This window comes from Hyperolius riggenbachi, chromosome 2, assembly GCF_040937935.1.
Source record: "Hyperolius riggenbachi isolate aHypRig1 chromosome 2, aHypRig1.pri, whole genome shotgun sequence".
In the NCBI taxonomy this organism is placed as follows: domain Eukaryota; kingdom Metazoa; phylum Chordata; class Amphibia; order Anura; family Hyperoliidae; genus Hyperolius; species Hyperolius riggenbachi.
Window position 1 is genome coordinate 326,284,089 of NC_090647.1, and position 23,770 is coordinate 326,307,858.

The window sequence follows — 23,770 nt, forward strand, 5'->3', positions numbered from 1 at the left end:
TCTGAGGACAATCTGAGCGTGTAGTCGGGTGATTGGGTGCCCGCAAGGGGCAGATTAGGGTCTGATCTGATGGGTAACAGTGACAGGTGGTGATAGGGGGTGATTGATGGGTAATTAGTGGGTGTTTAGAGGAGAGAATAGATGTAAACGCTGCGCTTGGGTGGTGATCTGATGTCGGATCTGCGGGCGATCTATTGGTGTGGGTGGGTGATCAGATTGCCCGCAAGAGGCAGGTTAGGGGCTGTTTGTTGGGTGGCAGTGACAGGGGGTGATTGATGGGTGACAGGTGATTGACAGGTGATCAGTGGGTTATTACAGGGAAGGACAGATGTAATTAATGCACTGGCGAATTGATAAGGGGGGGGGGGTCTGAGGGCAATCTGAGCGTGTGGGCGGGTGATTGGGTGCCCGCAAGGGGCAGATTAGGGTCTGATCTGATAGGTAACAGTGACAGGTGGTGATAGGGGGTGATTGATGGGTAATTAGTGGGTGTTTAGAGAAGATAACAGATGTAAACAATACATTTGGGAGGTAATCTGACAGCGGGTTTGCGGGCAATCTAATGGTGTGGGTGGGTGATCAGATTCCCCGCAAGGGGCAGGTTAGGGGCTGATTGATGGGTGGCAGTGACAGGGGGGTGACAGGGGGCGATTGATGGGTGATAGGTGATTGACAGGTGATCAGTGGGTTATTACTGGGAAGAACAGATGTAATTAATGCACTGGTGAATTGATAAGGGGGGGGGGTCAGAGGGCAATCTGAGCGTGTGGGCGGGTGATTGGGTGCCCGCAAGGGGCAGATTAGGGTCTGATCTGATAGGAAAAAGTGACAGGTGGTGATAGGGGGTGATTGATGGGTAATTAGTGGGTGTTTAGAGGAGAGAATAGATGTAAACAATGGATTTGGGAGGTGATCTGATGTCGGATCTGCGGGTGATCTATTGGTGTGGGGGGGGGGGGGGTGATCAGATTGCCCGCAAGGGGCAGGTTAGGGGCTGATTGATGGGTGGCAGTGACAGGGGGTGATTGATGGGCGATTGATGGGCGATTGACAGGTGATCAGGGGGGACAGATGCATACAGTACATGGGGGGGTGATCAGGAGGGAGCAGGGGGCAGGGGGGGGGGGATAAAAAAAAAATAGCGTTGACAGATAGTGACAGGGAGTGATTGATGGGTGATTAGGGGGGTGATTGGGTGCAAACAGGGGTCTGGGGGGTGGGCAGGGGGGGGGGGGGTCTGATGGGTGCTGTGGGCGATCTGGGGCAGGGGGGGGGGGGAAATCAGTGTGCTTGGTGCGACATAGGGTGGCTGCAGCCTGCCCTGGTGGTCCCTCGGACACTGGGACCACCAGGGCAGGAGGCAGCCTGTATAATACACTTTGTAAACATTACAAAGTGTATTATACACTTTGTATGCGACGATCGTCGGGTTAACATCCCGCCGGCGCTTCCGTATGGCCGGCGGGATGTTGCGGCGGGGTGAGCGGCGCCAGGCGGAGGCGGAGGATCGCGTCACGGATGACGCGATCGCTCCGCCCATGCCCCTACAAGGACCGCCGCCATTTGTCAATACGGCGGTCCTTGCGGGGTGCACTTCCCGGCCGCCAATTGTACATACGGCGGTCGGGAAGTGGTTAATAAGAGAAAATCGGGCTGAAATTGGAGCAGTGAGAAGGATCTTTTAGGAACCAAGGCAATGTGAGCAGCGGCTGCCTCTTTAGGAAGCGCAGACATGTCTAATGTTATTAAATGCTTTAGGAGACACAGGGGCCAGGGAACCAGCAAATAATTTAAAGTATTCACCACAAAAACCATCAGGACTGCTGCTTTTCCATTTTTAAGACTTAGCCGTACTAATGAATTCTGCTTGGGAAATTGTAGAGGTAGTGGAAGAGAAAACACAGGGGGTCCGGGAGCCCAATCTGGTGTAGTACGTTAGGTGGTATGGGAATATTTTCAAAAAAAAAACAGTAGATTTTATACTCACAAGAGTGGGTTGCTAGGTGAGGCAACCACTCGTGCACGCCTGTGGGGAAGTACCGTCCCCACTCGGCCTTTGTTCCTGGTCGCTGCTCCGAAAAAATGATCTATCGGGAAGTTCCCGATGTGGATCTCCCCCTAAAGCTAGGGGTTTAGGTTAGTTTTTGGAAAAGGGTTGGAGGCGCCCGGTGTACGTGGTATTGTGTCTTACCCTATATGGTAGGTACAGCATTTAGAACAATGGTGTGGTCCTACCTTCTAGAGGTCCCCTCTCGGGATGTATACAGACGAAATTTCTTTGGTTTTTAGGATTCTATTTATTGTGCATCAAGACCCCATGATGCACAATAATAGAATCCTAAAAACCAAAGAAATTTCGTCTGTATACATCCCGAGAGGGGACCTCTAGAAGGTAGGACCACACCATTGTTCTAAATGCTGTACCTACCATATAGGGTAAGACACAATACCACGTACACCGGGCGCCTCCAACCCTTTTCCAAAAGCTTGGGAAATTGGTTTGTCTAAGGTTTTTAATTGGTCAGCAGCAAGAACTGGAAGGGGATAATTTTTTTTATATAGTTATCTATTAAAGAGGAACTCCAGCCTAAACAAACAGTCATTAAGTTACATTAGTTATGTTAATTAAAATAGATAGGTAATATAATCTCTTACCCACACTGTTTTAAAAGAACAGGCAAATGTTTGATTTCATGATGGCAGCCATCTTTTTGGTTGATAGGAGGTGACAGGGAGCAAGAGACACAGTTCCAACTGTCCTGTGTCCTGATCACCTCTCCCAGTTGCTAGGCAACGTGAACAACTTAAGAAATCCCATCATGCTCAGCACAGCATCAGGGAAAAAAAGCCCAGGCTTTTTTTTCTTTGATGGGTGGAGCTTAGATAAAAATGCAGCCAAAAATGATGCTTTGGTAAGAAAAACAAAGTTCTGATGATGTGAAACTGTTAAAGAAACACCAAGCCTTTTCAGTTCTGCTGAGTAGATTTTTAGTCCGGAGGTTCACTTTAAATCCAATGGAGGATCTTAAGCAGCTATATTATAGAGTTTATTATAATAACTATGGAACATCTGGGCAATCTCCTCAGAACGCGAAACCTTTTTCTGGTGATGATCAAAGATATGTAGTATATACGTGGAAGCACGCTTTGCCCTCAGTGACATAGCCAGCATATTTCCACATTTGTTATTAAAGAGGAGCGGTCAGCCATACAGGAAAAAAAAACATCACATATACAGTGGAGGAAATAATTATTTGACCCCTCACTGATTTTGTAAGTTTGTCCAATGACAAAGAAATGAAAAGTCTCAGAACAGTGTCATTTCAATGGTAGGTTTATTTTAACAGTGGCAGATAGCACATCAAAAGGAAAATCGAAAAAATAACCTTAAATAAAAGATAGCAACTGATTTGCATTTCATTGAGTGAAATAAGTTTTTGAACCCTCTAACAATAAAAAAGGACTTAAAGTGAACCTCCGGACTAAAAATCGACTCAGCAGCACTGAAAAGGCTTGGTGTTTCTTTAACAGTTTCACAGCATCAGAACTTTGTTTCTCTTATACAAGCCTCATTTTTAACTGCACAGAAGAAAACTGCCCGGGCATTTTTCCCCTGATGCTGTGCAAAGCATGATGGGATTTCTGATTTTGTTCTCGTTCTGCTGTTTTGGTGCAATTTTTTTTTTTACATTTTGAATTTGACATTTGAAGCCTAGGGTGTGCAGCTGGGAGGGGTGATCAGGACACAGGATAGTTGGAACTGTGTCCCATGCTTCCTGTCACCTCCTTTCAACCAAAAATATGGCTGCCCCCATGAATCACAAACATTTGCCTGTTCTTTTAAAACTGGGTGGGTAAGAGATTATATTACCTTTCTATTCTAATTAACATAACTAATGTAACTTGATGACAGTATGTTTGTTTAGGCTGAAGTTCCCCTTTAATACTTAGTGGAAAAACCCTTGTTTGCAAGCACAGAGGTCAAACGTTTCTTGTAATTGATGACCAAGTTTGCACACATTTTAGGAGGAATGTTGGTCCACTACTCTTTGCAGATCATCTCTAAATCCCTAAGGTTTCGAGGCTGTCTCTGTGCAACTCTGAGCTTGAGCTCCCTCCATAGGTTTTTTATTGGATTAACGTCCGGAGACTGACTAGGCCACTCCATGACCTTAATGTGCTTCTTCTTGAGCCACTCCTTTGTTGCCTTTGCTGTATGTTTTGGGTCATTGTCGTGCTGGAACACCCATCCACGACCCATTTTCAGTTTCCTGGCAGAGGGAAGGTGGTTGTCGTTCAGGATTTCACGATACATGGCTCCGCCCATTTTCCCGTTAATGCGATTAAGTTGTCCTGTGCCCTTAGCAGAAAAACACCCCCCAAAGCAAAATGTTTCCACCCCCATGCTTGACGGTGGGGACGGTGTTTTGGGGGTCATAGGCAGCATTTTTCTTCCTCCAAACACAGCGAGTTGAGTTAATGCCAAAGAGCTCTATTTTGGTCTCATCAGACCACAGCACCTTCTCCCAGTCACTCACAGAATCATTCAGGTGTTCATTGGCAAACTTCAGACGGGCCTGCACATGTGCCTTCTTGAGCAGGGGGACCTTGCGAGCCCTGCAGGATTTCAATCCATTGCGGTGTAATGTGTTTCCAATGGTTTTCTTGGTGACTGTGGTCCCTGCTAATTTGAGGTCATTCACTAACTCCTCCCGTGTAGTTCTAGGATGCTTTTTCACCTTTCTTAGAACCATTGACGCCCCACGAGGTGAGATCTTGCGTGGAGCCCCAGAGCGAGGTCGATTGATGGTCATTTTGTGCTCCTTCCATTTTCGAACAATCGCACCAACAGTTGTCACCTTCTTTCCCAGCTTCTTGCTAATGGTTTTGTAGCCTATTCCAGCCTTGTGCAGGTCTACAATTTTGTCTCTGACATCCTTGGACAGCTCTTTGGTCTTTCCCATGTTGGAGAGTTTGGAGTCTGCTTGATTGATTGATTCTGTGGACAGGTGTCTTTTATACAGGTGACTAGTTAAGACAGGTGTCCTTAATGAGGGTGACTAATTGAGTAGAAGTGTCTAACCACTCTGTGGGAGCCAGAACTCTTAATGGTTGGTAGGGGTTCAAAAACTTATTTCACTCAATGAAATGCAAATCAGTTGCTATCTTTTATTTAAGGTTATTTTTTCGATTTTCCTTTTGATGTGCTATCTGCCACTGTTAAAATAAACCTACCATTGAAATGATACTGTTCTGAGACTTCATTTCTTTGTCATTGGACAGACTTACAAAATCAGTGAGGGGTCAAATAATTATTTCCTCCACTGTATAAGTAGATAAATACTTGCTCTACTTGCATAACATATGTATTGCACTGTGCACGTTTTGATTTTAGTGATTTTTGTACAGTATACAAAGAGAAAATCCTTAAGTAGAAGAGATCAGCAGCACCACGTGGATGTATTTAAGCTCTTTATTGCATAAAGATAAAGCCCAGGGACAGCGACAGATGCTGTTTCGGAGGCAAACTCCTTCCTCAAGCTGTATAGGCTCACTCCTATACAGCTTGAGGAAGGAGTTTGCCTCCGAAACAGCATCTGTCGCTGTCCCTGGGCTTTATCTTTATGCAATAAAGAGCTTAAATACATCCACGTGGTGCTGCTGATCTCTTCTACTTATGCTTTGGGAGCTGCTGGACTACAGGGCCATATCAGCTTAGCACACGGATACCCTCACTAGGGTGCCTATCGACTGTGGTGTAACAAAGAAAATCCTTAGCATTTCCCATTTTAAGTGTGGCTATTTTGAAGCCAATGCTGATGTCATTTCCTCCCTTACTCTCCTCTGTCTGATTTACCCACCCTTCACTATAGAACGTGCATTGTCTCAGCATGAGAAATAATGGCCAATCAGAGAGAAACAAGTGGTGTGGGAGGGGAAAACGGGAGGGAAAGATGCTTCAGCCAATCAGGCTGCATTAGTTAAGTCTGGGGGAAAATTAGTGAAGAAGAAAAAAAGGAGGAAGCCCCAGGTATGAATGAATTTTTACTTTTACTTAATCTTAGGTTCTCTGTAAGACTCGTAGAGAACTGTAATGGCATCTGCCAATAGCAATTGGATGCGATCACTATGGCAACAGCTCGGGGACCCAACACTGTATAGATGAAATGAAATGTTGCGGCTTAGCATTGCATTTATACACCACTGGGGTCCCCAAACTGTGCGCCCTAGTGATCACATGCAAATCGCTACAGATGCACAGGCTGGCGATAGGAGTGAGCTACATGGCCAATAGTGATGAAATATGGGATGTACAGTATCGTTTTAACCGGCACGAGCCAAATGTATTTTGAAGTGTTTTACAACTGTGGCACCTGTCGTGTAAAAATTAGGAAGGGGAAACATGAAAAAATATGTAATTTTTGCATTTAAGCCTAATTTTCCCCAATAAATTGCCTGTGAAAAATACTTGAAAAAAAATTATTACCCAAAGAAAGCCAAGAATGTTCTGAAAAGAAACTATATGTATCACTTTGATAGCATAGGTAATAAAACATTATTGCTGTATCAAAAGCGACACAGCTGATATGCCAAAAGTGTTACAAACCTTAACCACTTCGCCTCCCAGGTAGAGTATATCTACGCTCCTTTGGACTTCAGTTCCCCACCCGGAGCGTAGATATATGCACCCCCCCCCCCACCGCTGCCCACGCTCCCGCTCGCACGCTCCCACATGCCGCCGCCTGCTCGCCCGGAGATCAACGAACGGGGAAAACCATTCCTGTTCGTTGATCTCTGCCCCCCAGCAATGATCGGCTGCTTCTATGAGAAGCAGCGGGATCATTGTGAAAAAAAAAAACAGTTTCCCAGCCTCCCTGAACTTCCTGCAAGCGTACTTTCTACGCTTGCAGGACGCATTTACAAAAAATTACTGTGGCCATCTTGTGGCCAAAAAGTAAAATACACCCAAAAACATTTTTCATATACAAATACATTATTTTACAATCTAAATTAATTCTGACTCCCACACTCCAATTGTTACCAATTTTTTTTGTAATAAAAATAAAAAATTACAATAAAAACAAAAAACAAAAAGCGGTACCTTAGGAACTGAAATCTTTAAGTATTTATATCAAGAGGGTATAACACTGTTACTTTATAAATTATGGGCTTGTAATTAAGGATGGACGCAAAACTGAAAAAAAAAACTGAAAAAAAAAATGCACCCTTATTTGCAAATAAAATATTGACGCCAAACACTGTGATAGGGACATAAATTTAAACTGTGTAATAACCAGGACAAATAAGTTACATGGATTTTAATTACAGTAGCATGCATTATTTAAAAACAATAAGCCGAAAACTGAAAAATAATGATTTTTCCAAATGTTTTCCTATTTTCCCATTAAAACACACTTAGAATAAAATAATTTTTGACATAATGTCCCACCTAAAGAAAGCCTAATTGGTGGCGGAAAAAAACAAGATATAGTTTATTTCATTGCGATAAGTAATGATAAAGTTATAGGTGAATAAATTTAAGGAGCGCTGAAAGGTGAAAATTGCTCGGATGCTGAAGGGGGAAAACCCCTCAGTTGTGAAGTGGGTAAAGGGTAAAAATCCCAGGGAAGTAGTTAAGTTGGATTGCATAGTGGTTAAGTTGGATTGCAAAGCAGCCTCTTTTCTATTTATGCAATAGTTTGTCCCTGTTTTATGTCCACGTTTGCATACCTTATTAAATAAACAGAACTGCATGATATATTGGCGCTTTATAAAAAGCTGGAACTTCAGGAACCATAACAGTGAAATAATTTTTTTCATGTTTGTAAGGTAAGAGTTGACTTTTATACCATGTGACAAATTTAAAGGTCTTTAAAAGTGTACTTGAGATGGAGACTTAAAGGGACCCTGAGCAGTGCGTGAAATTTAAAGGAGTACACTTACCTGGGGGCTTCTTCCAGCTCACCATAGGCGGCGAGCTCTCCCGGAGTCATCCTGGCTCCTCTCCTAGTGCCTCCGCCGGCGGAGGCACTAGGAGAGGAGCAAGGACGACCCCGGGGGACCTTGCCACCTACGGTGAGCTGGAAGAAGCCCCAGGTAAGTGTACTCTTAATTTCACGCACTGCTCGGAGTCCCTTTAAGAAAATAATTACTCTTACTGGTCATTGGATTTTCATACCTGGGGCTTCCTCCAGCCCCCTCCAGGCTCATCGCACCCAAGCAGTTGTCCTCCGCCTCCTCGTTTGTCGGTAACTGAGCCCGGTATGTCGACCAGTCAGCGCAGGCCGGCTGTGGGCGCTCCCTGTCTCTGGGAGCATTCTGAGTCTCCGCAGTAGTACTGCACATGTGCAGAATGGTCCCAGTGACAGGAGTACGCATGGTGGACTTTCCAAGACCAATTGCAGAAGAATGAGGAGACAGAGTAGGATGTCATTGGAGCGATAAGCCTGGAGGAAGCCCCAGGTATATATATTTTATTCTTAAATCCCCATCTCAGGTTTACTTTAATGACGATATAGAAAGTGAATAGCGGGATACAAGCAATACATGCACTTTTGTACCATATAAGCATGAACTGTGCTTTATAAGAATCTCCAGTCATAGCTTGCTGGTAGGCCAGTGGAAATTGCTTACTTTTTTTTTTTTTTTTTTTTTTTTTTTTTTTTTTTTTTACACTTTTTATACTTACACTTCGGTTTTTTGACTTCAGGAGCTCCATTGGTTTCTTTGGTAGAAAGATTCCTCTTGGAAGGGGGCTTTCCACGCATTGTCATTTGTTCTTATTTACAGATAATATATGGTAACTATATAGGAAAAAAAACAAAACACAAAAAGGAACACAATGAGCATCTATAGTGTCTGTATAAAAGAATATTCAAAAAGGAGAGTACTTTTTGTTTATTGCCTTAACTCAAAAGGTAATAGAGAAAGAGAAATTAAACTCTGAGCAGATCATATTATTTACTCTACAAAACTTAAAATGACAAATTATTTAAGCGTGGGGAAACATTTTTAGGACACTATTTGTAAACTTCTTTAAGTTCATCTGTTACAACACTAAAGGCCTGGGCACACTTTAACTTATCTGTGCATTTTTCAGCAATGCTAATCAGTCTGTAACATTGATATGTTGCACAGGTGCAGGCAAGTGTGTTCGGGCCCCAAATATGCCTACAGGATTTTTTTATATGGAACCACATTTGGTAAAATCCAGGATTATCATCGGAAATGTTTTTTAAACTGGGTGTGGGAAACAAAAAAAATAAATAAATCAGGTGGTCAAGAAGGTTGGTGGACCAATGCGCCAGGCTTCCAGTAGTGTGGCAGCTTTTCAATGCTTCAAATATTTTGATGAAGCTTTCTGGTGATGCCTTTGAGTCCTCCATCGAACCATGATTACACTGTCGAGTTAGTGCTCCTAGGGTTGATGGAGCTCTCCCAGCTCCGTGCAAAGTTCCCTTATCCACGCTCCCATACACATTTCCCAGCTGCACACTGCTGTCACTCTTCATATGACCAATGGATCAGTGTGCACAGCTGGGAAGAGAATGCGGAAGCACAAAGTATAGCAACACTACTGTGGAATTGTGCCAAAACTGCCCCCTGAACTGATTACTATCATGCATTAAAGGAGAAAGCAACTGAGTGTCTGTACAAGGCATTAACCCTTAGAAGTTGTAAGTAGGTTTACAGTTTTAAAGAGGAACTCCATGAAACTGGGAAAAAAGGTCTTCATGAAGTAATTTGCAGCAGAGGTTCACATTATACCCCAGAACGGTTTGTCTAATCTTCTCTTAAGGTAGCCATACATCTAGTGATTCTGATTCAATCGACAAAGCAAATGAGTTTATTAAGGAATCGACTTTAGTATGGTTGATTGACAGTCCATCGACTAGTAACCCACACACTACAAGCAATTCCTACGCGATTCACCTTCACATTTGATTTGCCGATGTGTCTCCATGCTCTGAATGCAAAAATCGATTGAATGACGTGAAAAGTAGCCAATTTCTTTGAGATCGACCAATATCTTGCATCCTGCTCAATCGAGTAAGCTGGTCAATTCAACATGAAATCAGCCACTTTTCATCGATTGGGAATTCTGAAACACACTCGATTCCCTCTCGATTCTGTGAAATGATCGAATCGAATGGTCAATCATACTGCAAAATCGCTAGATGTATGGGCACCTTTAGGCTACTGCTCTAAAAGGCTATCCAATCTCCTGCAAAGCTTGAATGACAATTCTGAGGGCTTGTTTCCACTGTTGCGACGCGATTTCGGCCGCATTCCGACGCTTGTAAAAACGCATGCGGATGCGTTTCCACATGCGTTTTTACCCGCGATTTCGCATGGCAGGGTGCCATGCGAAATTAACCATGACACTGCCAGGGCTAAATAAAATTGAAAAAGGTGCGAAATCGCACGCGAAATCGCGGGTAAAAACGCATGTAACAAACGCATGCGTTTTTACTATTAAATACATTAGCGGCGATTCGCACGGATTCCCGACGCAGGCGAAATCGTTGGCTCTTTTGTGCGTTTTTTTCACGCTGAAAAAAACGCACCTCAACAACGCTACAGTGGAAACAGGCCCATCCACTTGTATTACATGTGCGGATCTGCATGCGTTGGACGCATGCAGATTCGCGATAGTGGAAACGAGCCCTAAAACAATGAGATAAGAGTCAAAATATATTGGGCAGGTTCTGGCCTGGTAAAATTGCTTATAATAATAGATTTTTTTTGCATACACCTGTATTCTGCTGCAATGAGAAAAAAATAAAGTATACCATTATTTGAACCAAGGTGTCTCTGCATGTTCATGGCGCTTGCTCTCTGGACTGAACAGAGTGTAGTTTGTACCAGGTGGTTCCCACTATATACAGACCCATCCATGGAACTCATTTCCACAATCCGTGCAAGAGGCCCCTTCTCTGGAATGCTTCAAGAAAAGGCTAAAACCCCACCTCTTTTCCTGATCCTTGGAGACTGAGAGAAAAATTCTATAAAATAAATGATTTGGTGTCATCCTGCAGACATTGGCCTCAATTTACTAAGATCATGCTTGTGATGAGGCAAGTAAAACAAAACACTTACCACACATCGATCTGTATTTTAAGTGTTAGACCAGTTCACATCTAATATTGCAAAACTCTAGTGCTTAGTGCTAGCATTTTTCTTAAGTGATTTTACCACGATTAGCGTGGTAAAAATCACTGGACACTTCAGCGATTTCAGAGCGATCGTGGTCAGCACTTTATAGGCACTGTATTACGATTACTCCAGAATCGCTCCAAAAATGCTGCAGGTAACAAGTTTGCGATTGGCACTTATCGCAAAATGCCCACAATTGGCGCCAATCGCGGCAGTGAGAACACTGCCATAGGGTAACATAGCACTAGCGATTTAGCGGGAATCGTTAACTTTAGAATTCTGTTATTGTAACCACTTCGATTCCAGACCCCCCCCCCCCCCCTTTATGGACCAGAGCAGTTTTGCCATTTTAGCTACATGCCTATTTAATCAGCAGTAACTTTATCCCTACTTGTGACACCTAAATTAAATACATATTTTCTTCAAGACTAACTAAGCTTTCATCCTATGGCATTTATTCCCTTGAACAATTTTCTTTTCTTTGTATTTTAAGAGGAAAAAAACATGAAAAAAAACAAAAACAAAAAAAAAATCTCAGTTTTACCAATTCCAGTTTAAAAATAAAAAACACTTCTAAGGCTACTTGCACACCAAGACGTTGCGTTAGGTGCTACTTTAAGGTTGCATAACATGCACCTAACAACGTATGGTGCTGCAAGAGCCGACGGTAGAGTGAGCCGCGTTAGGCGGCTCGATTCCTATAATGTCTCCCAGAGTGGCGCTGATTGGCCAGCGGGTCCACGTGATGCGGAGCGAGACACTCCGCATCACGTGGTCCGGCCGGCCAATCAGCGCCTGCCAGTGCAGTGAATATTAAGTAGCCATGTGCGCGGCTACTGTAGCTGGCTCTCCCTGCCTCCTCTCCGCCCCCCACTGCGCATGTGTAAACAGTCTAACGCGGCTATAGCCGCTCCAACGCCGTAGCATGCTGCACTTTGCGGAGAACGTGCAGCGTTACATGTAACGCAACGTGGGCTGTGTGAACAGCCCACTTGTGTTACATTGCTGTGCGTTGGGGGAGCGTTACAGGCGCACTAACGTGCGCCTGTAACGTCTTGGTGTGTAAGCAGCCTAAATAAAAATTTAAAAAAAAAAAAACATCACAAAAAAAAAAAAAAAAAAAAAAAACTTAAATTATGTTCCTGTCACAATTTATGGTGAAGACATTGGATTATGAAATAATGCTACAGTGTGTATTTTTCACTATGAACTGAGAAAATAAAAGTATTTTAATGGTAAAAATTAATCTTATTGGCTCAGGAACCATTCACTTTCACCAATTAGTGCTGCAGCAGAAAGTGCTGGAGATAATCCTGCACAGCTGTGCTTCAGCTACAAGACTTATATCTTCGTCCTCACGGGCTTAGAGGAAGTCACAGAGGACATACAGTGGTTTGCAAAAGTATTAGGCCCCCTTGAAGTTTTCCACATTTTGTCATATTACTGCCACAATGAATCAGTTTTATTGGAATTCCACATGAAAGACCAATACAAAGTGGTGTACACGTGAGAAGTGGAATGAAAATCATACATGATTCCAAACATTAAAAAAAAAAAAAAAAAGTAGAGCGTGCGTAATTATTCAGCCCCCTGAGTCAATACTTTGTAGAACCACCTGTTGTCCAATTACAGTAGCCAGTCTTAATAAAAGGGTATGTCTACCAGCTTTGCCCATTCTTTGCAAAACAGCTCCAGCTCAGTCAGATTAGATGGGACAGCGTTTGTGAACAGCAGTTTCCAGATCTTGTCACAGATTCTCAATTGGATTTAGATCTGGACTTTGACTGGGCCATTCTAACACATGGATATGTTTTGTTTTAAACCATTCCATTGTTGCCCTGGCTTTAAGTTTAGGGTCGTTGTCCTGCTGGAAGGTGAACCTCCACCCCGGTCAAGTCTTTTGCAGACTCCAAGAGGTTTTCTTCCAAGATTGCCCTGTATTTGGCTCCATCCATCTTCCAATCAACTCTGGCCAGCTTCCCTGTCCCTGCTGAAGAGAAGCACCCCCAGAGCATGATGCTGCCACCACATTTGACAGTGGGGATGGTGTGTTCAGAGTGACGTGCAGCGTTAGTCTTCCGCCACACAGTTTTGCATTTTAGCCAAAAAGTTCCATTTTGGTCTCATCTGACCAGAGCACCTTCTTCCACATGTTTGCTGTATCCGCCACATGGCTTGTGGCAAACTGCAAATGGGACGACTTCTGCTTTTCTGTTAACAATGGCTTTCTTCTTGCCACTCTTCCATAAAGGTCAACTTTGTACAGTGCATGACTAATAGTTGTCCTATGGACAGATTCCCCCACCTAATCTGTAGATCTCTGCAGCTCCTCCAGAGTCACCATGCGCCCCCTTGACTGCATTTCTGATCAGCGCTCTCCTTGTTCAGCCTGTGAGTTTAGGTGGACGGCCTTGTTTTGGTAGGTTTACAGTTGTGCCATACCCCTTCCATTTCTGAATTACACTTGAACAGTGCTCCATGGGATGTTCAAGGCTTTGGAAATCTTTTTGTAGCCTAAGCCTGCTTTAAATTGCTCAATAACTTTATCCCTGACTTGTCTGGTGTGTTCTTTGGACTCCGAGGCCTTCACAGAGCAGCTGTATTTGTACTGACAGATTACACACAGGTGCACTCTAGTCATTTGCACTCATCAGGCAAGGTCTATGGGCAACTGACTGCACTCAGACCAAAGGGGGCTGAATAATTACGCACACCCCACTTTAAAAAAAAATGTTTGGAATCATGTATGATTTTTGTTCCACTTCTCATGTGTACACCACTTTGTATTGGTCTTTCACATGGAATTTCAATAAAATTGATTCATGTTTGTGGCAGTAATATGACAAAATGTGGAAAACTTCAAGGGGGCCGACTACTTTTGCAAACCACTGTAGATATACTGTACTGATGGAAAAGGTGGTTAAGGATTGAAACCTTACCTTTAGAAATCTCTTCTTAACGTAAAGACAAACTTCTTAACTTTCAGTTTGTCTGAGGTAAATTGTTTAGTGAATACTACATGCTTTATCGCCATGGTGATAACACTAAAAACAGCTCATAAACGTTATTAAAGACAGGAGATGAGCTTAGTGAATTGAGGCCATTATCTGTCTTTTCTCAAACTCCTGCCATGACGCAAAAAGCAAACAAGAAATATTTCAAAAATTACAAGTAGGACATAATGTCTGTGCATCAACGTAACATTATCAGTTCTGCTGTTTTCAAACAGTCTCTAATATTGTCAGATATCCAATGGACATCACATGAGGGCTCAAGGCAAGGCTGGGCAAATTCCGCTTGCCATCTCACCTGGGGACCCAAGTTAAAGCAAACCTAAAGCAGGGAAAAAAAAAAAAAAAAAAAAAGTACGGTATAATGAATTGTATGTGTAGTATGGATAATGAATAGAACCTTGGTAGCAAAGAAAAGTCTCATATTTTTTGACCCTTTGAACTTTCCTGCAGTAAAACCTTATCTCAACCCATCTCACTGTTTTTTTGTTTTTTTAAACTGCACCTAAAACAGAGGGATATGGAGGTTTCCTTTTAAATACCAGTTGCCTGGCAGTCCCACTGATCTATTTGGCTGCAGTAGAGGCTGAATCACATGCCTGAAACAAGCATGCAGCTAATCCAGTGACTTGAGTGAGAGCAAATGATCTGCACGATTGTTGAAGGGATCGCGGCTCGCAGGCTAAATGTAAACACGCGGGGAAGAAATCCCGTGTTTACATCATACGGCGCTGCCGGGGATCGCATCTGATAGGCTGAAGCCTATCAGAGGCGGCGCAGGATGGATCGCCGTCCTGTGCCGCCCACAGTAAAGAGGGGAGGGGAAGGACAGGGAGGGCACAGAGCGGCGGCGATCAGAACGCGCCCCCCCCCCCAGCAGGACAACCCCCTAGTGGGGGAAAAAAAAGGGGGGGGGGGGTTGGAGTCTGATCGCCCCCTGCCTCTATCTTGATCTGTGCTGTGGGCTGGAGAGCCCACACAGCACAGATCAGCGAAAAACAGCCCGGTCCTTAAGTGGTTAAAGTTTTATACATCAAGCAAATAAGGAAAGCAGGAAAGCTGGCACTGCTGCAAGTGTTCAATTTATTGTAGAATTCATAAAGTGCAAATGTGCAACATCTTGCAAAAATGCAAAAAACAAGCACAAACCCTTGTGAGAGGAGGCGTGGGTGGTGGTGGGTGCTGGGCACAGGATGCCTGATGGCCGTTTCGCGCTGGTAATCACTTCTACGGAGGCTGCAACGTTGTGGGCAAAGGCTCTTGGTTTAATACCCTCCAGAGCCGGCATGTAGCGTTTACTTCCGGTGGCAGCGCCGCCCATATTTCCGCGTCACATATGCGTACGTATTGACGCCTCGCGTCAACGTACATCACACGCGTACGTAATTCCGCATGGCGCCTGTAATGTACGCATGTCAAATGGATACATGCGTACTGCATTATTATGCTTATGGCGCATGCGTAAAAGATGGTCGCATGTGGGGAGGAAGAAGCTCCCCCTAGCGGCCAAATTTGAGTAGGGCCTGACTCAGTCATACCTACACCTTGGGTAGAAGAAAAAAAGGGGGAAAGAGAGAGGAAAAAGAAGCAGAAGGAAATACTAGGAAGAAGATAATAGACATAGAAAAGGTGGACGATCAGGAAATCCTGAAAAAGTGAAGCAAAGTGGATAACCCTAAGTGTCAGTACGGTTGAATCGTGCCCCACAAAAATGCAAATTACTGCTATTGGGAGCACAAAAAAAAGCTATATATATAAAAAAAAAAAAAAAAAACTTCATTAATGTGCAAAGTCAGGGGGAAGAAAATGGGAAGCAAAATTGTGTGGGAAGTAAAATTGCCCACGGCCCCTGGCGGATTTCCGCTGTGGGGGCGAGCAAACCATGGATAGGGGGAAGAAGAAGAAGGACCAGCTGCTGGTCATAGTGCCACTCTCCACATAATTAACAGTAAAAATGGTCATATATAACATGTAAGACATTAGACAGACATCAAATTAGACAAGTAGGGAAAATCCAAAGGTGGGGAAGGAAGGTATGGCCTCAAGGGTCAAGGAAGCATGATAGATCTGCGTGGTCGTTAAAGGATACCACAACTGACATGTGGCATAATGAGATAGACATGGGTATGTACAGTGCCTAGCACACAAATAACTATGCTGTGTTCCTTTTTTTTTTCTCTGCCTGAAAGAGGTAAATATCAGGTATGTAAGTGGCTGACTCAGTCAGGAAGTGACTACAGTGTGACCCTCACTGATAAGAATTTCCCCCTTTTTTATCTCTTTCTTGCTCTCAGAAGCCATTTTCTTCTAGGAAAGTGTTTTATAGTTGGAATTTCTTATCAGTGAAGGTCACACTGTAGTCACTTCCTGTCTGAGTCAGGAATGAGTCAGCCACTTACATACCTGATATTTACCTCTTTCAGGCAGAGAAAGAAAAAAAAGGAACACAGCATAATTATTTGTGTGCTAGGCACTGTACATACCCATGTCTATCTCATTATGCCACATGTCAGTTGTGGTATCCTTTAAGACCCAAAGGTCCCATAGCTTCCGATTGCAGAATCAACATTGCTTCTTCTCTTTTCAATCGTTTCTCCCTGTCTCCACCCCTTGATAGTGGTGGGACATGGATAATTCCTGCGAATTTCAACTTCGTGGGATCATTCCCATGGCTTTCTTGCATATGTTGGATTACTCTAGGGGAGCCTTTTCCTGATTTTAGGAAGTTATAATGTTCTCTAAATCGTTCATTAATTAATCTTGTGGTTTCCACTATATAAAACCTTCCACAGGGGCACCACATTGTGTAAACAACAAATCGTGTTTGACAGGTAAAAAAAGAGCGCGTATTGCGTCGAAATGGGCCAATATGAAATTGGCCATCCACTGTCATCTGATTGCACGATTTGCAATGGCCACACCTGTGGTTACCCCGAGGGCCTCCTTCACGCAACCAATCACTTCCACTTGCTGTTTTAAACTCACTTCTGCTCACTAGTGAGCCTATTGTAGGTGATCTTCTGAAAGAAAATAATGGTCCTTCAGTCACTAAAGGCTTCAAAATGGGATCCCTAGTCAGGATATCCCAGTTCCTATAGATTACTTTTTTTTATGTGGTCTGCCATATTGGTATAGCCAAAGGAGAAGGGAGTTCTGCGCTGTACAGGAAGGTTTGTTGGTTTCCTCTTTAAGAGGTCTGATCTCGTTTTGTTATTGCTTTTAACATCGGCCTCTTGGATGTCCTGTTCCTTATAACCTCTAGCCAACAACCTCACTCCCAGCTCCTCAGACTGTTGGCGGAAATCCGCATCATTCGCATTGTTGCGGCGCAGTCTGAGGAACTGGGAGTAGCGCAGGGTCCGGGCTACGTGTGCGGGATGAAAACTCGATTTATGCAATAAAGCATTGCTTGCTGTGGGTTTGCGATATCCCTTGGATATTAACCTATCCTCACTGACTATCAATTCAAGGTCGAGAAAGGCAATTCTTTCTGGATGAATGACGGCTGTAAAAGCCATATTAACAAAATTACAGTTGATGTAGGATAGAAAGTTAAAAAAGGATTCACGAGTCCCGGACCAAAACACCAAAATGTCGTCCACGTACCTGGACCACATCCTGAGGCCCGCCCTATATGGGTTGTCCTCTGAATGTATAAAAAAAAGTTCTCCCCACCATGCTAGGAAAATGTTGGCATAAGTGCAGGAGACCGGCGTCCCCATGGCGGTCCCCGACACCTGCCAATACCATTTCCTAGCAAGGAAATGAGCAGCGCTACTTAAAAACAGACTAGTGCCTACCTATAAAAAAGAGTGCAAGCCCCACTTGTGGGGTCGAATACACACCGAGCATACACATTACCTGTCTACCACTGGAGGATGTTGGTTTCCTGTAACAGCTTGCATGCAACCTATTAAGTACTCGTCCCTCCCACTGCAAAGAAGTCCTCCCACTTAACAGCCATGGTTTTGGTGTATATGCAGAGCTTCTGTTTGGGTTCAAGGTGCGTTTGTAGTTCCTGGGGGGGCTCAGCGCATCTCTGATTGGAGGCCATTCGGAGGCGGCCTGGTGTTGCGCTGATCCACCTTTTGCGCAATTTTCGATTTTTCAATTTTACTTGGTAGCGCACCCAGGCTATGCATATACATAGGTTAGGATTTAGTTAGTGTTAGGCCCCTCCCATGGAGGATTGACTTCTTTGCAGTGGGAGGGACGAGTACTTAATAGATTGCATGCAAGCTGTTACAGGAAACCAACATCCTCCAGTGGTAGACAGGTCATGTGTATGCTCGGTGTGTATTCGACCCCACAAGTGGGGCTTGCACTCTTTTGCAGGTAGGCACTAGTCTGTTTTTAAGTAGCGCTGCTCATTTCCTTGCTATGTACTAAATTTAATTTGTTTTTGATCCGCTGCTCCCACTTAACAGCCATGCTTTTGGTGTATATGCAGAGCTTCTGTTTGGGTTCAAGGTGCGTTTGTAGTTCCTGGGGGGGGGGCTCAGCGCATCTCTGATTGGAGGCCATTCGGAGGCGGCCTGGTGTTGCGCTGATCCACCTTTTACGCAATTTTCAATACCATTTCCTGTCAAAAAGCAATACATTGTGGATCAATACAAACAGGAGGCAATCACAGATAAAGTCTTTACATGCCGTAGTTTTGTCAGTTTTATCCAAAAAATGTCTTACGGCTATAATGCCTAATGTGTGGGGTATACGGCTGTAAAGACTTTTGACGTCAATAGTAGCTAACATGTCGCCGGTGTGCCATTTTAAGCCCTCAAGGCCCCTAAGCACGTCCATAGTATCCCATAGGTGAGAAGGTATTTCCTCCAAGAGGGGTCTCAGGACGTGGTCCAAATACCTGGACAACCTCTCCGTGGTCGACCCCATGCCTGAAACAATGGGGCGACCCAGAGGGTTGGTCCGGGACTTGTGAACCTTGGGTATACGATACCAAATGGGCTTGGTTGGGTGGGAAGGGATGAGTCCACTCGCCAGTGAGGGAGAAAGGGCTCCTATCTCTACTCCTTTCCTTAAAAGGGATCTTAGGTGGTCTAAGAAATGAGTAGTGGGGTCTCTGGACAGTGGTTGATAGGTTGTTGCATCCTGCATGATATTGTTTTGTAGACCTGACGACAATTATTCCGCCTTTGTCGGCTCTTTTAATCTGCAAGTCTGGTCTAGATCGTAGCCACTTCAAAGCATGTTTCTCTTTGATTGTGATGTTGTCTGTCGTTTTTGGATATATTTCTGCCTTTAATTCACGTTCAACCACTTTTTGGAAGATATCCAAGCTAGATCCTGGTTGCACTGGAAATGGTGCTATCGATCTACAAGGTTTAAATTTGGGGGGGGTAGAGCCTCGTTCTGATCATTTGCACTCATCGCATTATCTTCTAATTCACATAAAAGTTCAAGATTTTTAAGGTCTTGCTCATGCCACACAAACTGAGGGCTGAAACCCAACGGACCCACTTGTGAGTTGCCCCAGCCCATATTTTCTGACTTGGCAACTGCCAGGTCCTGCTTGGCGAAGTGTAGCTGTATACTAAGACGTCTAATGTTCTTATAGAGGTCAACTTTAAATCTTGGAAAGTCAAAGTTGGTACTCAATGCAAAGTTTAAGCCTTTTTGAAGTAGGGATACCGTGCTTTTACAGCCGTCATTCATCCAGAAAGAATTGCCTTTCTCGACCTTGAATTGATAGTCAGTGAGGATAGGTTAATATCCAAGGGATATCGCAAACCCACAGCAAGCAATGCTTTATTGCATAAATCGAGTTTTCATCCCGCACACGTAGCCCGGACCCTGCGCTACTCCCAGTTCCTCAGACTGAACCGCAACAATGCGAATATGCGGATTTCCGTCAACAGTCTGAGGAGCTGGGAGTGAGGTTGTTGGCTAGAGGTTATAAGGAACAGGACATCCAAGAGGCCGATGTTAAAAGCAATAACAAAACGAGATCAGACCTCTTAAAGAGGAAACCAACAAACCTTCCTGTACAGCGCAGAACTCCCTTCTCCTTTGGCTATACCAATATGGCAGACCACATAAAAAAAGTAATCTATAGGAACTGGGATATCCTGACTAGGGATCCCATTTTGAAGCCTTTAGTGACTGAAGGACCATTATTTTCTTTCAGAAGATCACCTACAATAGGCTCACTAGTGAGCAGAAGTGAGTTTAAAACAGCAAGTGGAAGTGATTGGTTGCGTGAAGGAGGCCCTCGGGGTAACCACAGGTGTGGCCATTGCAAATCGTGCAATCAGATGACAGTGGGTTGCCAATTTCATATTGGCCCATTTCGACGCAATACGCGCTCTTTTTTTACCTGTCAAACACGATTTGTTGTTTACACAATGTGGTGCCCCTGTGGAAGTTTTTATATAGTGGAAACCACAAGATCAATTAATGAACGATTTAGTGAACATTATAACTCCCTAAAATCAGGAAAAGGCTCCCATAGAGTAATCCAACATATGCAAGAAAGCCATGGGAATGATCCCACGAAGTTGAAATTCGCAGGAATTATCCATGTCCCACCACTATCAAGGGGTGGAGACAGGGAGAAACGATTGAAAAGAGAAGAAGTAATGTTGATTCTGCAATCGGAAGCTATGGGACCTTTGGGTCTTAACGACCACACAGATCTATCATGCTTCCTTGACCCTTGAGGCCATACCTTCCTTCCCCACCTTTGGATTTTCCCTACTTGTCTAATTTGATGTCTGTCTAATGTCTTACATGTTATATATGACCATTTTTACTGTTAATTATGTGGAGAGTGGCACTATGACCAGCAGCTGGTCCTTCTTCTCCTTCCCCCTATCCATGGTTTGCTCGCCCCCACAGCGGAAATCCGCCAGGGGCCGTGGGCAATTTTACTTACCCACACAATTTTGCTTCCCATTTTCTTCCCCCTGACTTTGCACATTAATGAAGTTTTTTTTATAGCTTTTTTGTGCTCCCAATAGCAGTAATTTGCGTTTTTGTGGGGCACGATTCAACCGTACTGACACTTAGGGTTATCCACTTTGCTTCACTTTTTCAGGATTTCCTGATCGTCCACCTTTTCTATGTCTATTATCTTCTTCCTAGTATTTCCTTCTGCTTCTTTTTCCTCTCTCTTTCTCCCTTTTCATCCCCCTTTTCTTCTACCCAAGGTGTAGGTATGACTGAGTCGGGCCCTACTCAAATTTGGCCGCTAGGGGGAGTTTCTTCCTCCTCACATGCTACCATCTTTTACGCATGCGCCATAAGCATAATAATGCAGTACGCATGTATCCATTTGACATGCGTACATTACAGGTGCCATGCGGAATTACGTACGCGTGTGATGTACGTTGACGCGAGGCGTCAATACATACGCACATGTGACGCGGAAATATGGGCGGCGCTGCCACCGGAAGTAAACGCTACATGCCGGCTCTGGAGGGTATTAAACCAAGAGCCTTTGCCCACAACGTTGCAGCCTCCGTAGAAGTGATTACCAGTGCGAAACGGCCATCAGGCATCCTGTGCCCAGCACCCACCACCACCCACGCCTCCTCTCACAAGGGTTTGTGCTTGTTTTTTGCATATCTGCAAGATGTTGCACGTTTGCACTTTATGAATGCTACAATAAATTGAACACTTGCAGCAGTGCCAGCTTTCCTTAATTGCTTGCTGCTTGATGTCCTAGCTTGAGAACACTGATGAGGTTCTAGAGAAGAGGTGCATCTTTTATCCTCCAGTGCATACTGCATGTCCTTGAAGCTGAGTAGTCAATGTTACAACCGCTGTAGTGCCAACCGCCTGCTTTCTTTCGTCAAAGTTTTATACATACCTGGTGCTTCCTCCAGCCCCCTTCAGGCTAATCAGTCCCTCGCTGTCCTCCTCCGCCACCTGGTATGGGTTCAGGTACTTGAGCCAGTCGGATGTAGTGCGCATGCATACACTCCGCCGCCGGGAGTGTACTACACCCACACAACACTATTGCGCAGGTGCAGAATTCTCCTGGCTGTGGGAGCGACATGTGGCCAGACTGCACTGACTGGCTGAATTACCGGAACTCATAGCAGAAAATCTAGGTGGCGGGGAGGACAGTGAAGGACTGATTAGCCTGAAGGGGGCTGGAGGAAGCCCCAGGTATGTATAAAACTTAACTTTTCATCCATCTCAGGTACCCTTTAATTCGTAGTCATCAAACCAAATTTTAACAACATATCAAATTATTTAATTTCATGAGCAAAGAGTGCATAAATTTGTTTAAACCAGCATCAGCACAGAATTATTTCCATCTCATTGACCATCTCTATTAGTGACACAGCTACACATCAAGCTTTATTCTTACAGCGTAGAGGTTACTTACTATAAGAGATTCATGTGTACACATCATATATACAGTCACAATCAGATATGTATATCTGACTTTAAAAATACAGGGACTGCTTTATTGAAGCAGCACTAGTAACCATTTTTTGATTGGTTTATTTCATTTGTGCGGACTAAGCAGAACTATTACTGTATATATAAATTATTGATTATGACTTATCTGAGAAAGACCATTTTATCATATTTTCTATTTTAATTACAGTTTAAATTCATTAGGAGTCGGAGCATTTTTTCCTCCAACTGACTCCAGGTACCCAAAATTGCTCCAACTCCACGGCCCTGGAATTATGGACCCTTTTTATCTCTTTCCTGCTCTCAGAAGCTATTTACTGACACGAAAGTGTTTTATGGCTGTAATTACTTATCAAGGAGGGTATGCTATATTCTGACCCAGTCCGACCTGGTCCCAACCCGGACAGAAACTCTTTCAGGCAGAGAAAGAAGAAGAAGAAAAAAAAAAAAAAAAAAAAAGGAGAAAAAAGGAACATAGTCTAGTTATTTGTGTGCTTGCCACTGTACATACACTTATTCTCAACTCTCTGCTTTGCTACTGATATTCTATTTCTTAGCTGTACTACACATACAATCAATTATCTCAAAATTTTATTTTTGCTTAAAGTGAACCTTAAGGGTCAAAAATAAATTGAGTTTTACTCACCTGGGGCTTACCTCAGCCCCCTGCAGCTGATCGGTGCCCACAGCGAGTCGCTCTGATGCTCCGGGTCCCGCTGGCGGCCACTTCCGGTTTCGCTGTCAGGACCCTTCAGGCTGGGGAACGCGGCTAATACTACGTGTTCCCCAGCCTGACGGCGAAACCGGAAGTGGCCGCCAGCAGGACCCGGAGCATCAGAGCGACTCGTCGTGGGCACTGATCAGCTGCAGGGGGCTGAGGTAAGCCCCAGGTGAGTAAAACTCAATTTATCTTTGACCCTTAAGGTTCACTTTAAGGTTTGCTTTAAAGAAGAGCTGTCAGCTATATTATCCAAAAACAAACAAAAAAAAAACCCACCACATATGTACTCACCTAAAGGATTATTAGGAACACCATACTAATATGGTGGTTGACCCCCTTTCGCCTTCAGAACTGCCTTAATTCTATGTGGCATTGATTCAACAAGGTGCTGAAAGCATTCTTTAGAAATGTTGGCGCATATTGATAGGATAGCATCTTGCAGTTGATGGAGATTTCTTGGATGCACATCCAGGGCACGAAGCTCCCGTTAAAAATA

The 23,770-nt window shown here is 44.0% G+C and overlaps 1 protein-coding gene across 2 annotated transcripts in view; it reads right to left on the bottom strand.

The window, feature by feature from the left end:
* RCC1 (regulator of chromosome condensation 1) overlaps window positions 1-23,770 on the bottom strand; it is a 78,632-nt gene that overhangs the window by 34,990 nt on the left and 19,872 nt on the right. For both annotated transcript variants that reach the window (XM_068269284.1, XM_068269283.1), the window contains exon 2: window positions 8,690-8,804. In XM_068269284.1, the coding sequence (XP_068125385.1) occupies window positions 8,690-8,774 (85 nt within the window). In that variant the 5' untranslated portion in view covers window positions 8,775-8,804. The remainder of the gene's footprint in view (window positions 1-8,689; window positions 8,805-23,770) is intronic.